This window comes from Syngnathoides biaculeatus, chromosome 15, assembly GCF_019802595.1.
Source record: "Syngnathoides biaculeatus isolate LvHL_M chromosome 15, ASM1980259v1, whole genome shotgun sequence".
NCBI lineage: Eukaryota > Metazoa > Chordata > Actinopteri > Syngnathiformes > Syngnathidae > Syngnathoides > Syngnathoides biaculeatus.
In genome coordinates, this window is record NC_084654.1 from 9501736 (window position 1) to 9517617 (window position 15882).

At 42.1% G+C, this 15882-nt stretch overlaps 1 protein-coding gene across 2 annotated transcripts; it reads right to left on the minus strand.

Moving 5' to 3' along the window:
* Positions 1-6324: 6324 nt before the first annotated feature.
* Positions 6325-10508, minus strand: olig4 (oligodendrocyte transcription factor 4). 2 transcript variants are annotated; one of them, XM_061844134.1, is made up of 2 exons: positions 10386-10508; positions 6325-7301 (listed from the first exon to the last, which is right to left on the minus strand). In XM_061844134.1, the coding sequence occupies exon 2, from the start codon at positions 7297-7299 to the stop codon at positions 6550-6552; it is 750 nt and encodes a 249-aa protein (XP_061700118.1). In that variant the 5' UTR covers positions 7300-7301; positions 10386-10508; the 3' UTR covers positions 6325-6549. The 2 variants fall into 2 exon arrangements, with proteins under 2 accessions (XP_061700118.1, XP_061700117.1); XM_061844133.1 differs by having other exon boundaries at positions 6325-7470; positions 10386-10438.
* Between the last annotated feature and the right edge of the window lie 5374 nt (positions 10509-15882).

Consider the following 15882-nt stretch of genomic DNA (forward strand, 5'->3'; position numbering starts at 1 on the left):
TGCTGCGTGTGAAGGATTGACACACGTATTCTTTGTTGAGCGATATTTAGCAATGATCGGACTGCACAAACATATTGATTTCTTGCTGGCTCGCGGCCGAAAGTTAACCAGACTGTGTTTGCACGAAGATATGCCCTAAATTTGATTTTTAATACACGTCTCGTATAAATGAATGAGACGTTCTCCGCTAGCATAACATTCCTACGTGTGAACTATTGACACACTTATTCTTTGTTGAGCAATATTTAGCGATGATCGGACTGCACAAAGGTATTGATTTCTTGCTGGCTCGCGGCCAGAAGCTTAACCAGACTGTGTTTGCACGAAGATATGCCCTAAATTTGATTTTTAATACACGTCTCGTATAAATGAAAGAGACGTTCTCCGCTAGCATAACATTGCTACGTGTGAATGATTGAATGAAATCAGAAGCATGGCGTCTCTCTCAGTTAAGAATGTATTGTATTTAGAATCTCTAATATATCGTTGATTTGAATGAAATCAGAAGCATGGAGTCTGTCTCAGTTCAGAATGTATTGTGTTGTATTTGCCATTTTTACTCTTTGTCTTACGTCAGCGCACGTGGCGTGACGTCACTTCAGGAGGCGTGGTTAAGTGCCCTGTACGGAGGGGTCAATTTAACAGTGACCACAGTATTTTTCAAATCTATTATATGTAAGGGATATTTTCCACATAAACCTCAGAAAGATCAAGGATTGTGTTAATCCCATGGCCAGTTGATGAACTATTAGTAATGGGCTGTAATGAATAAGTGTTGTATTTGTAACTCTTGATTGTGAGCCGCTAAGGAGTGTTTGTTTAATGACGGTTGTGTCAACAAATGTGAAGGCACAAACTGACATTGTTAAAGGCGCTTACTTCATCAGAAAAAATGCATCCTATCTGATGATAAACTTTATTAAACTGTCATGTCAGGTACGTTCACCACTGTCCGGTCACGCCTGTTGTATCATTTCCCAGAATGTCTGTGTCAAATCGAGCCAAAACTAAAGGTTCCTAACAATACTTGTCATAAAATGTTTCAGATGAAAGTGCAGGTGGACATTTAAAGGTCAAGTGTCATCAAACGGATGATTTTTGGTATATTATTAATGAAAACCCCACAGCCAATATGGTCGCATGTGTTTTTTCACCACAAAACATGATTTTGACGTATACAGCTTTTTGTAACCCCCGCCATGAAAATCCTCTGGAGGGATTTGTTTTCGAGAAGAAGCAGGAAGTGACGTACAGGACAGAGGCGCCCCCTATTGGACTCGTTTGTTTCCATTAGTTTTACCTCCGGGAAGGTAGCTCTTAGTTCCTTCGTGTTAGCCAAAATGCCGGCTCATTGCATTGCTGGACATTGCTTGAACAATCGGGAGAATGAAATTACCCTTCATAAGTTTGAAAGGGACCCTGTTCGTTGTGAAAAATGGATTGCACGAGTGCAGAGGACGAGAGCTTCGTGGGTTCCAAATAACAGGTAGGTGGTGTATACAGCTACTAAAAAAAAAAAAAAAAAAAAAAAAAAAGTTTGGGGCGGACCACGTAATCGGTCTCTCTCATAACGTAGCAAAATATCCGCGTATGAAATGTGTTGATGTGCGCATACAGCTGCTAAAAAAAAATAATAGTTTTGGGGCGTACCATGTAATCTGTCTCTCTCATAACGTAACAAAAGATCCGCGTATGAAATGTGTCGATGTGCGCATCGCCCAGCTAACAATGTCTCACTGAGCCTCGTTTCGAAAGTGCTGGTCGCATACTGCGGCGACTTTGAACATACCCCTAAAAGCAGCAAAGCTGGGCTCCACCACCTCCTTATATAGCACAGCGGCCGAAACTTAGCCACACTGGCTGAAGCGCCGCGTTCGGTGGTCAGATCCTCCGCGAAAGCTGCGCGTCGGGCTTTGCGACGGGGGCGGCTCCAAAGAATCCAGCCGACAATGCTTTACTCAGTCAAGTGCAAGCATGAAGTGCGCGGGCTCGACTGTGAACACAAAGCATCACCGCTCGGCTCTGTCATAAGCCAGACCGGCCAGCTGCGATGAGCCGCGATGGCTCATCTCCGCCGCGGAAGTCGATCGGACAGGATGCTGTTTGGCCGTGATGGCGTATCATCTGAATATGGCTCGAAACAGTAGTGTAATATTGCCCTGAGGGTTCGAAGCAATAGTGTAAAATTCCCCCGGTAACTTCAATCGGTTGTGTGGTGAATTCCTTTTTGAAAAGTGCTTCCGTGTTAGAAGGGTCGTTGGAAAAATCCGAATATCTCTGTTGTTCGGCTTCCATAAAAGCAGGCACTGCGCGTTTTCAACGGCGGAAATGCGATGACGTCAAAGACGGAAGACGCGACTAATATGGCGACCACTTGGATGTCGAGGGACACTCAATTGCGCAACTTTGTGCATGGATGACGTGCTCTCCGCTCACTTTTTTTCCGTATAGACATTGAAGTGAATACTGATATATATATTCTTCATTACAATATCTATTTTAGATTGTTTATAGGGATGTCACCCCCACTTTAAGGTTTAATGTTAGCTCTGGTCTTAAAGTGTGTGGAAATGTTCTTCAAATATGACTTGTCCAATCTTTTCAACATGATACTGCGTCCAGTATGAGTTAATTATCCTGATCAAATAATCCGAAACAGTTGAATGTGATTAATATTTGACAATGATTATCTACGACTTACCATCAAGCAACAATTAGCTTCACTTTTCCAAAAAAAGTGGTTGCTTTACGCGTTAAATAAGGGAACACTGAAGTACTTCGGAGAACATGTTGAATGAATGTGAACCTCAAGGATGGATCATTAACAGAACGAGGAAGCGCTTACATTACTTTATCGAAAAAAAAAAAACAATTTGGTGAACAAATCTTTTTAAGGAACTGATTCGAGTGATTCAAGTACAAACAAAAAAGAACCACCTTGCCCATCGCTAGTTCGTGTCAAACAAATCCACTCTATGTGAAACAAGACAAACACATCACGGCTGGAGGAATTTACTTCTTCTGCGGTGTGTCAGTGTGTGTGCGTGTGTGTGCACATGTGAGTGATTTGGTCCATGGTTGTCGGACCAGTAATCACCAAACCTATCAGTGAACACCAGCGGTGAGGGATGCAGTGATGCTGAAGAAGCAATCCTAACAAACATTTTTGTCTGCAAGAATCCAAAGTTAGGTGATGGGTACTAGCAGGTTGTTAAGGCAAACTTTTGTGTGTGGGAGCAGTTCAATTAGACCATGGAGTCAGGTTCGACAGTTGCCAAGTTGACTTTACTACACTGCATTCACATTAAACACTAAGAGTTATACCGTCACTAGTTTTGGCATCTCGTCTTCCACTCGACCAATTTACAAGCGATATTTTTTTTTTCCATTTGTTGTGAAGGTTGGACCTGGTTAAGACTTCACTTTTGTTACATGGAAAAGGAAGGAAGGAGGAATGAAAGGCAGGAAGGAAGGAAGGAAGGAATGAAGGGATGGCAGGTGGTACTTTAAAGAAACATTTCACTCTTGAAAAAGAACTGCCAACTACGTAAATAATTAATGGCGCCAAATTGAGTGCAAATTTATCAGATCAACTGTATCTTCATGCACTAAAACAGCAAAACTGCAGTGTTAACACCTCGCGTAAGAAGTGGAAGTCAGAGGATGCAGAGAGCTGACACAGACAAAATCTTTGCACCTGCAAAAAAACACACCCCAAAAAATCTAGTTTTATGTATGTCCAGTTACCTAAGCGGGAGTGCATGTGTGTGTGTGTGTGGGGGGGGGGTGCGTGCGTGCGCGTGTGTGTGCAGTTCGGGTGTGTGCACGCCGGCCCAATTGCATGTGTCCTAACCACCACCAGCTGTGCTTTCTACTCATTTGAATTCCGTATGTGCGTGCGTGTGTGTGTGAAAAACAGACAATACAGCTCTGGAAGTGTGTTGTCACTTAATTGAAGATTGGCTTCGTCCAGACGCTACACCATGTGTGCATATGTCCTGCAATATGTATCCCCTGACCAGTGTCTCTTTAGCCTTAATTGGGTTTTTCATTCTCCCAATTAACTCTGTCAATGCAGATTAGATGAGCCAAGTAAGACAAGTGGTCCTCTATTGATCAGAATTAGAATCAGTTAACGTATCCATCTGTCAACAATATCGTGGAATTAATGATTTGGACTGGTAGGGGTTTGTTCATTGTTAGAGAACCTCTTGACAATTTTAATAGTAGCTTTTAGTCATACAATACTGTGCAAAGATCATTGTGAAATTGTTTGTTGTAGACACACAACGACAGTAAACTGCAAACATTAACAGTGTAACATAGTATCACATTATAGAATGTCACCTCATCACATTATGTTCTCTCACAATTCCACATCTTACCATGAAATGTACCATTCCTAAACCTTTACATAAAAAAAACATCTTGCATACCCAGATAAACAAACTGTATAATGCAAATATGTATATTTATTACAATAATAAATATGAGTTCAGTTTGGCTGCTTATAGGCTGTATAATACTATTACTAATAATAAAATAATATCATCAGTATATTGAGAAGTGTGCTCGGTGCTCCAGGAAAGGTGCATGGGTAACGCATAAAGTATGCAAGATAACAATTTGAGATTAATTGAAATATTTTGAAAATACTTTTTCTGGATCATTGTTCGTCATACATCATTATGACCAAAAGCTGCCGTCATGACAGCAGCGGCAAATCATAATGGTCCACAGAGGATGTGCCCATATTGTATGATTTAAGAAGCATATCCATTAGGCAGCGCACTTACACCCACAGACACCGTCACCCCAGACTGCTGATGCCACACCGTGGGTTGACACCATCTGGTGCCGATCAGGAAACACCAGCTTTGCATGAGTCAATGTCTCTAATTATCTACCTTGACCAAAGGGAGGCCGGGTCTCCACTAATCTCCGCAATGTGTTCTGCTTACCATTCCCACCTGTGCCCTGGAAAAAAATGGGGGCCTTGTGGGAGGATCCCGGGTTTCTGTGTCAGGGGACCAGGCACCAGGTGATGCAGCAATGGCGGCCCCCGTGCCAGAAGCTCCACTGCTCAGTTTGGCCGGCAGCTGCCTCCCCCCACTGAGACATCTCACAGCTGACAATTCCCCAGCACTGACAGGGGCTCCTTACAGTGTCAATGGCCTCATATATTAGAGCTAACCGCCTTTGTGGTGAGTGAGGGTGTCAGGCTTTTTGGCCTGACAGCGCTTGTTACCATGATGAAATGTAGGTTGAATGGAGGGGGCCTGTGTCTGAGGCACGAGAGCTCGGACACCCCCAGCCTTTGTGTCCCACGCATGGCTATTGTTCAATCCCATTCAGGGCTCTCAGGAGAAGGAGGAGGCCCGAGAGGAAGGTGGGTGAGAATGAGTTACATCTCTTCATTTCTCCCCTGATCTGCAGCTCATCTGTCAGCCGTGGGAGGATAAGCATGTATTTTGCACGCTTGATTTGTTGCTAAGTGAAGGCAAGTCATTGTCGTGTTGTTTGCCTAAATCATGTTCATGGTAATCAGCCTGTTTGCACTTTTACTGATTCATCTTTTTATCAAGTCCACACTTCATTCAACCATTTGTACTTGCCAAATACAGTTTATGTTTGTGATATGTAAAAATATATTAATACTTAATAATGAAAAAAAAAATCCTGATAGACTGGTCACATGACACCCTCTGTTGGACGTTGCTCTTTGTTTGCTGATAGCCAAGTCATTATGAGACAGTGACAAATAGTTGTTCTAGAACTTTAGGACATAGCCAGGTCTCTTGGCTGTGCCAGACAAAAGTGACGCGCCTTGCTGGCGCCTGTGTCGTCCTTTCATCTCCTACACCCTGTTGAGGTAAAGATGGATGGTCCCCTTGGCACAAGAAAAACAACATTCAGCTTCTGTGTTGTCGCATTGTGTCACCCTTCTGTCCCTACTTTGCTCTTTAAAAGCTCGCCGCCACTAAAGCTGGTTAGCAACCAATGACACCATAAAGCTCCATTTTTTTTGCACTGCTCCCTTGTTCTAGTCATGTCCAACATCTTGTGATTATGTGACAAACAGTAAACAATTTTACTGTGTATATAAAGGTAGAATTCAACTCTTTCAAGAAAGTGTCATCTTATAAAATGATTTTGTAGATGGTATATTTGTTTTTTTAATAAACATCAATCATGAAAAATATAATAATCTCAGCACACAAGAATTATGATCATGATAAATTTAATTTAGGAAAATAGAAATCCTGTACAAAAAGACAAAATCATTTTTAACAACGTTTCTTCATTGTTCTCCATCAGATAAATTACAGTGTTTGCTCCACTGATAAAAATCCCTTTTGCATTTAAAATATTTCTCTTCAAGCAAGACACAAGAGACTGGTCATAAAAATAGCACCTCTTTGCATGGCAGAAAATGTATATTAAGTACAAATTGTGAAGGCAGTCCTCAAGTCCTCAGTTTGTGCAGTGTCTTTAAGCTGCTTGGTCCCTCGTGCTGATACTACAGTAGTACTGTAGTCAATTTTACAGTTACTTGTTCATTGCCAAGCTGTGCAATGAAGAGGTTGGCGTGGGTAAAGTTTGGCAGAGTGAGCATGGGCAGGGCATGCCAGGGAAATGCCTGTAGGAGCTGGTCAGATGGAGCGGGTCCTTCAGAAGGCCTTGGACTGGAGCGTGAAACCCAAGAAAGCTGGTGGACGGAGGCGAGTGTGGGGATGCAACTGCTGCTGGGGCTGGAGTGGATGAGTGGTGCGGGGCGGTGCCTACGAGAGAATGTAGGGACTGCGCCAGAGGATGCAGGGGGAGGTGAGCAGGCGATGCACCTGGGGTGATCGCTGGGTGGGCAGTGCGACCCTGGACGGCAGCGTTGGCCCCATACACGTCCCCCACTAGCTTCTTCATCTCCTCCAAAGAACTGGACAGCATAAGAATGTAGTTTCGAGCCAGTAGCAAGGTGGAGATTTTTGATAGCTTGCGGACTGATGGCCCGTGAGCGTAGGGCATGACCTCTCTCAACCCATCCATGGCCTGATTCAAGTCATGCATCCTCTTCCGCTCCCGACTGTTTACTTTCAGTCTCAGGTCTTGCACCTCTTCCTTGCTGAGCTGAGATCTAGTTTTGGCCTTACCGCCACCGCTTTGGTCGGCCTCTCTGGGCGACCGGTTTTCTTGGCAGTATGTCTGAAACATCTTGTTTGAGAAGAAGCTCTCGGTCGAGTCATCCACGATCAGGTCTGGTGATGAGGAGCGGCTGCAGGTGGAACCGGCATCAGAATCCATCTCTGTTGAAGCAAGAGCAGTGCAAAAAGAAAAAAAAAGGGAGCTTTTCAGATGGTTACCAGTTTATCTTGATGTGTGTGTTCGTCGTGTTCACGCAGCCACACTTTCACTTCCCTTTTTTCAGTCTTATGAGCGGTCTGTCTAAACTGTCATCCTCCGGGCCCACTGGGTCTATTTATACCGCCACCACAACAAAGGAACAATAAGTCGCATAATGAGACACTTAGAGCCACAGCCAATTGCAGAGGGGACACATGTTCACTCACTATCACACACACACACACACACACACACACACACACACACACACACATACACACATACACACACACACACACACGCGCGCACACACACACGTTGTCCTGCACTCCCCATTGCACCTTCCCACACCCTCATTTAGCCCCCCTCCACCCACCCACCAACCACTTCTCCCCAACTTCCCAGATGAACCACAGCGCATTAACTTAATACAAATGCGTTAAGCAGTTAGTTGACTAAGATCATTAATAAAACTTTCATTAAAGCATGCCTGTTGAATTAGGTGATTATGAAATTACATTTAAAAAATTTAATAAATCACATAGTACCCTTTATCGGCCATAATTTGGAAAAATACAACTTATTGTACTAGAAAATTCAAAAGCAATTCACAAAAGAAAATAATGTAGAGAATCATAATTCTTTCAAAACTTTTAGAAATGTTTTCCATAATTATAAATGTATTTGGAATTGTGATGCACCAATATTGTAAAGATGGTCGCAAGTATTTTCTTTGTCATTATACTTTTATTCCCTGCATGGCTACGTGAACTCCTTGTATGGACTGCATTAATCCTTTTTATGGAAATTTTTATTATTTGAACATGATAAAAGTGTGTTGTGACGGTGCTCTTCTAATTTAATTATTTTCCCCACTATTGTTTCAAAAATGTTAATCATTATACAATAATCATATTCATGATAATGAGACATCAATACAATATAATTTTCTTTCCTAAATGCAATCACAACCATTTCATTCTAGCCGATAGTTTTCTTTGTCAAGTGGCTGGGCTAAAAATTTTTATTTTTTAATAATTTCTATCAATAGGATAAATCATGAGTTATGAGTTTAAGTTGCTTCGCAATACTTATTCATATTAAATACCTTGGTTTAATTTTATTGTCATACTACTTTATCGTGAAGTGTGAGATGTCAGTTGTGACTTGTCTATATAACCAAATACTCCTTTCCTTGTACTGTACCTATACAGTATACATTGTTAAATACTCATTGACCATAGTTTTTCCCCCCCCTCTACGCAGTACATGTTTTTACCAAGCAATATAAGTAAAGTAAAAGGGAGAGTGTGGTATACCGTAAAGCAAATAACCTTCTTAATGCCCTGCTCCATAGCACCAGATATATGATGCCTCTGAGGCCTTATTTGCATACGGTATCCATGCAACACTATAGGAGGGGCACGAAGCACCATGTGAGGTGCTTGAACACGTGAAGAGCCGTGTTAATGGCAGACTAGGTGCAATTCAACCCAAAGTCAAAACAAAAGGGGTCAGATAAATTTGACTTGGCCCTCCAAACGGTCTGTGAAATCACATCACTATCACTAGAAGGGGGCCCTGGGAGCGGGGAGGAGGTAGTTAAAAAGATACTAGCGAGTGGGCACTGCATTGTCCTCCCCTAATTCAACCATAAGTCACTTGCACTCCCGTGTCTACACGATGTGGCTTTTTGCAAATCTGCTTATCTTCAAAATCAGACAGTATTCTTTGTTTTATCACACCAAACACCACATTTCAGATCGAAATATTTATTTTTCTGATGTATTCACATCAAGCTTTCATCTGTAAATAGGATTTGGTGACTGGATCCCACCTGGTTTTAAGTCTAGGAATGGATTAGCTTTTCTCCGCTCATTCACGAGTGGAAATTGTTTTGGTTTTTATTCAGCCGACACGACAGATTCCTCTCCGACTGCGGGCGTCATATTGCTGGATCGTCCTTCCTCCAAAAACGACTGACAGCAAACTTTCAAAGTTGACAATTGTGTTTGCACGGGGGACCTTTCATTGACTTGCATGATACGTCGCCTCGACTCATGCAGCATAAGATATACTGTGCTGTGTGTTCTTCTCAAACACAGAATAGGAATCAAGGGGGCCCCGAGGACCCCCCACTAGTGCTCCATCAGGGGGCCCCACAGGCTGCTTGGCCCCTGCCAACATGTAGTGATATTATAATTGGAGAACCTTGAGCTACAACACGGACCGTTTATTTGGAGCATATGGATTTTCCCATCGTTAGGCTCCACGCCAACATGGCTGCTGGATCTCGCCTCACTAATTGGGTCGGATTCTAATTAACTGTGTTGGACACAATGGCCCTGATTTCATTCTTCTCCGACCTTTTCAGACCTGCTTCTGTGTTCACTGTCTTTGATGTTTTACACACGGCAAATTCGTTCGTTGTGTTTTTAAAGGCCCAATAAATGAGATTGAATTTTATTCTGACTAAAGAAGATGCGATTTTTGAGAACGGCGCTTATTTACATTGAGATGCAACAAAATAGACCACTACTATGAGTGAACAGTTGCTATCCAGATCTCTGTTTGGTGCTCAAGCGAAATAAAAAGAAACGTAATCAATCTGTTTCTTAGATATATGCATGAGCCAAATAAATCTCTTTCTCCTGGTCTCTCTTATTCTTATTCATGTGTTTGCAGAGGGAACGGGGCCACACAGAGAGACACAAGGGTCTCTGAGTTTTGTATTTCACAAATGAATGCATAGCCACCCTCCATGTTTCCATATAATCCTTCAATTTTTAACCCCGTCTTTGGCTATTTGACTTTCCTCTCGGTGCGGCACCTTTCAGGGCCCTACTTCCAATTCGAGGGCTCTGCGACAGACGTTCCTAAGGCTTAGAGACCTCCTTTTCTTTCACCTCATGGGGTGCACGCCAATGAAAGTGCTCAGGTGACCAGAAAATGAGGGCATTATCACAGGCATATGCTTGTCGCAACAGAGGATCAGGCTAGATTAAGGCCTATTATAGCTCAATAAAATGTTAAGCTGAAAGACAAACCTGCGGTGTGGACCTAAAGGGTTCCTTCACTCTGCTGACTATTGTTCAGCCGGTTCAGTGGCTACATCTTCTGTACACACACACACATGGGCTTTAATCTGGGGGTGTGGTGGCGAGTTCCAACCTCAGAGTGCCAAGCTGCTTTTGTTTAGCATCGTGTTTTAAGAAATGTCATTTGAATATCAAAGCTCAGAGATAAAGATATTAAAGCAGGTGCCAGGGGGAGGTATAAAATTGTTTCACATGTCCGAACAGAGTTTTTCAGTGAAAAAAACCGTCCCAGAGATTTATTCATTTACACTGCTGGCAACGATTGCGTGATTTCAAAGGCAAAAAGATGTGAGGAAAAAAATCTTCGAGGATGTTTATGAGTCACTTAAGAGTGCACTAACTTTCCCCTTCATCTTTAAACAGCCGCACATGGTGAGGAGGGTTGCAGGCCGATGGAAACCAGGAGAATGACGCGGGCCCGTGGAGAAGTGCCGACTATGAGCAGGATAAAAGGAGTCCGTGCCTTCACTTTTCGGCTTGAATGGGCTGAGTCAGCAGGCTGTCCCATACACTGGCCAGGCCATGCTGATAGAACTTCATAAATTACCCCACAATTACCCCAGGGGAAGACAGCGGGTGTAAAGGCTGGCCTAAGGGCGAGATAGTGAAAGGAAATGAACAGAAAGTGCAGAATTGGCTGCTGCACAAGACTTTATCAGGAGGTGTAGGGCCCACATCCAGATGTTGGCCTTCAGTTTCTCGTGATCCTAATCTTGGCTTCTTCTTGAGACTGTCAACACATATTTGTTTAGCCTTTTAAAAGTCCAAATTGCATGCAAAAAAAAAATCCCCTCATTTGAAAAATAACTATAACATTTGTTTTTGTGTGTTTTTGAATGTTCAATTTAAAATTTGTGATGCTGACCGAAACAAGCAAAATAAAGAAACATAAGCCTGTGTCGTACAATCTCTGGCCACAACATTAGGAACAAGTGCATGATCTAATGAGATCTAAAACAAGGGGTCTGCCAAAAACCTGCCTGGGTTGCGATGAAGAGATTGAATTTAACGTGTATTATTGTTGTTGTAGTTTGCCTTGGTGAAAAAGTGCCGACACAACAACATGAGAGTAGCTGATGAAAATAAATAAGATAACCAAAATAATAAAGTACAGTTCTACATTAATGCAAACTTAAACTACAATAATACACATTATTATCCTTTCATAATTTTTGTAAAGCTCAAATTGGGATACAGTTTTCGGACCTCGAAATTATTTCCATACTATTTACAATACTATCATCATAACATTAATGACAATAAATCTACTTTTTGATCATACAGAAATAAACCAATAGAGGGCGCCGCTTCCCACTCACCAATTAGTCATGAAATGAAGGAATTAAACATTAAATTAAAATAATACTATAAAATACTTTTGAAATTGTTATACTGTCCTTTCACCAGTATGGGCACCAATTAAATTCAAGTAAAAAAATGTGGAACACCTGCTGGATGAAATGAATCAAGTGGAACATTTTTCCACGCAGTGCTTGCGTTTGATACAAAAGAGCAATTGCTAAACAGTATTCCATGGACAAATGAACCAAAATAGAGCTTTTTAGCAATGCACAGAAACATTTTGTTTTCAGGCAGCATCATCAAGCCTTTAAGAAAAAGAACAACCTGCCAACTTTCAACCATGGTAGAGGACCTATAATGCTGTGGGGCTGCTGTACTACATCTGGTAATCGAGGGGTTAACTTTATCACCGCTTTCATAAAATAAGAAATTTGCAGAGGGATTTTAGAGCAAAATGTTGTGCAATTGCACAAAAATCATAATCCACCAGCATTTCCGCTGCAAATGTGCTCTCTGCAAAAAGAGTGGAACGTCTTCATAATTTTGCAAAGGGCGAAATATTTCTGCAATTATCCTAAGCGAGATGCCGTAAATAGCTTTTTCTTTTCAGATCCGCATGGGTTTTCCGAGAAGATTAACTTGTTACTGCACCTTTCCATCTGATAAGTTTCTCAAAGTCAAAGATTCAGCTTCATATTACAGTACATTCATTCACTTACGATTTTAACGGACTGGTTAATTGACGCTAAATTGGATGTTCATCTAATTAAACAGTATAAAAATATATATCTTTTTACAAAATAACTCATCTCTTTATGAGCACATTTCTGATGACTACAAAACAGCCAAACCGGCAGACACGCCCACACAGAAACATCTTGTTCCTGTGGCTGCGTGCATGTCACACTTTTGAACAGTTGGCCACTCACTCAGGCGTGAGGGCGGCATTGTGTCGGCAGTCTGCAAACTTCTGCCACTTTCTGACGCCCCCCCCACTGACCCCCCGACGGCCCCCTTTCTGTGTCTCCTCCGTGCCTCCCGTGTCTCTGTGTTATCTGGGCTGATAGAAGCAGGGACATGCTCACCCAATAATCTTTGTCCCCAAAGCCCAGGCACGACTGCTGCTTTCATCAGCACCATTGTTTCAGTCTTACTATGGCAACACGCTCACACAAGAAACACAGGTCCACCCCCCCCCCTCGCCCTTCCCCTCCACAACCACCCCCTTGTCTCTGTCCCATCTGTGGATAGGCCTGCCATGTGGCTATTCAGAAGGATGCCGGCATCAACGCAACTGTATGTGGAAAGTACATGAAGCTGTCCTTTTGTCTCTCTCAGCTACTTACTGCTGACCCCGGGGTCAACACACCCAATAGGATATCCTGATTGGCTCTTGATTGACGACTTGATCAATGGTCCATGTACTGTATGTGTTTGTGCTTATGTTAGGCTTCTATACAGCTCACACAGACCCACTGAATCAAATGTGTCTGTTTTATTTGAGTCTTCTCCTTGAGGAAGGCATTGGGCTAGTTAATGACACACAATTGATTTCTTTTATCTTTTCACTTTAAAGATGTAACAGGAAAATAGATCAACTGGCACATCCCTTGCCATTAAGACATTTTCAAAAATGTGCACACGATTGAGCTGTGTTGCCTTAATTTTTTTTCCATTGCAACAACATCATTTTAGATGAAGTATTTAATGTGCTTCTTCATCCATCCATCCATCCATCCATCCATCCATCCATCCATCCATCCATCCATCCATCCATCCATTTTCTTAGCCGCTTATCTTCACAAGTGTCACGGGGAGTGGTGGAGCCTATCCCAGCTGTCAACGGGCAGGAGGCGGGGTACACCTTGAACTGGTTGCCAGCCAATCGCAGAGCACAAAACAGACAAACAGCCGCACTCACAATAACACCTAGGGGCAATTTAGAGTGTCCAACTAATGTTGCATGTTTTTGAGATGTGCGAGGAAACCAGAGTGCCTGGAGAAAACCCATGCACGCACGGGAAGAACATGCAAACACCATACAGGTGGGTCCGGCATTGAACCCGTGACCTCAGAACTGTGAGGCCAACGCTTTGTGCTTCTTCAATCATTCATTTTTTAACAAACATGTATTTTTCAAGCTCTTTTTTTCAAATTGTACCCTTTTTTCCACATTATGCACATTTAATTTTTATTTGATTACTACTTTCGAGTACAATGTATCGGTTTCATTTCAGTTTAACCACTTCTAGAGATGGATTAATTATTATTGAAACAAATGAATCTGTCAATTACCACTTGTGCTCCAATTTAGGACAGCTGGGGCATGAATCTTGAATTAGTTGGGGTTCAAATGCATTTTTAAATCAGTATACAATACTGTACTGTAAATATTTATGATTTGACAAGTATAAGATATTTTATTATTTATAAACCAACCTGTCTCCCTCAAGTCGTATTTAATGACTCTTCTATAGCTATAGTGGGACTGTCAACACTGTCAACTTGATATTGTTTCAAACATTTATGGTTAATGTTCTAAATATGCTCGCTTGTTGCCAACTGTCCTACCAGATTTGCTTCTATAAACAATAAAAAGTGATCAACAACTGTCATCTATCATCGCACAAGGGTCAAAAGATGTTTGAGCTGAAGTGGTGACAGCTTATCTGACTTCTGAGATATTCTGCGATGAAGAACATTTGGTGGAAATGTTGTAAAAGGAAATCCAAAAAATTATTCTGGTCTTTTGGCAATGGTCACAGTGTATTCTCCGAGACAACGTTAGGTTACTAGCAACGAGGTGAGAAGAGAAGTTCATTGGGTGGCTGACACCAATTGTGATATTGGTCAAAAAATACACACACACGCACAAAACCTCAAACTCACAAAATAAACGCTGCTTCTTGAAGTTTGTTTCTCCCCACTTTGGCACTTTGATTGCACCATTATTGGATCACAAATATTTATTTCAGTACAGTTTTTATGAAGCCAATTGAAGGCAATATACAACTCACTGCTGTCTTAAGCTTTAATATAACGTAATTCAGCGCATTTGTCTAAAACGTTAAACACCAGCACAGTAAGATCTCCATGAGCCCTATATTGATATGACTTTCCTTTGAGCTAAATACGTAAAGCAATAAAACAGACAGTATTACGTGCATTGCTTCATCATTGCAAAACACATTAATTAGAATATTGTTTGACTAATACTTCTCATTGTTGATGAAGCATTATTGTCTTGTAAAGGAAACAATTTTGCGATACAGCTCTTATATTGCATCTCATTAGATTCTGCAGGCGTATTTAATGTTGTATTTGGCGAATGTAAATTGAAACTGAAGCGCCAAGCTGTCATCCCTACAGGTCACATGCAGTCTTCCGTTCCACAGATGCCACACCAGGCAAAAAAACATACAGCTGTGTGGCCTTTCTGAGCTATTTAGCTCCTTCTCACACCTTTGTTATTGATATTCTTTGCCTCACTTTTTCCTGTCTTGGAGAGACACAGGCCTTCAACCTCTGCACAACAGACCTTGTCCTGCTGAGTGCAGCATTAAATATCAATACATGTTTACGAGCGCCCGTAAATGCTTGATACACAGAAGAAGCAATGGAAGAAAGAACCAACTGCAAGCACGGAAGTGGGGTGCCCAAGTGGAAAAGAGTGCAAAGAGAAAAACTAGCCGAGCTGCTGTGGGCGATATTCAACAACTTCTCCTCCATTCCTTTCCACTTTCAGCAATTTATTACACAGCATGATGAAGTAATAACACTTTTCGACACTTCCACTTTTCTCTGTTTACCAAGCAACTTATTGTTTATGACGGTGAAATTCCCAAACGGATGCAGGCTTCATAGAGTCATGAAGTGCTTTGACTGTACAAAGCACTCAAATAAAAGGTGCCATAAAAGTACAACTAGTGACTGTGTGGTAGTATATTTTAGGCACAGTAGGTAGGAGGGGATTAACCCCGAGCCCACAAAAGCACCAGGGGCTGCAGGGGCATGATTGGGCCACTCGCTGGTTAAACATTGGCCATCTTGGCTCTCCTGTCATTGTCTAGTTAGTAGCACGACACTGGTTCCCATTAGTGGGATAGACAGATATCTCGGCAGCCGGAGTGAGCCGATACAAAGG

Coding starts and splice junctions, on each gene's coding strand:
- olig4 (XM_061844134.1), bottom strand. CDS start 7,299: ATGGATTCTGATGCCGGTTCCACCTGCAGCCGCTCCTCATCACCAGAC.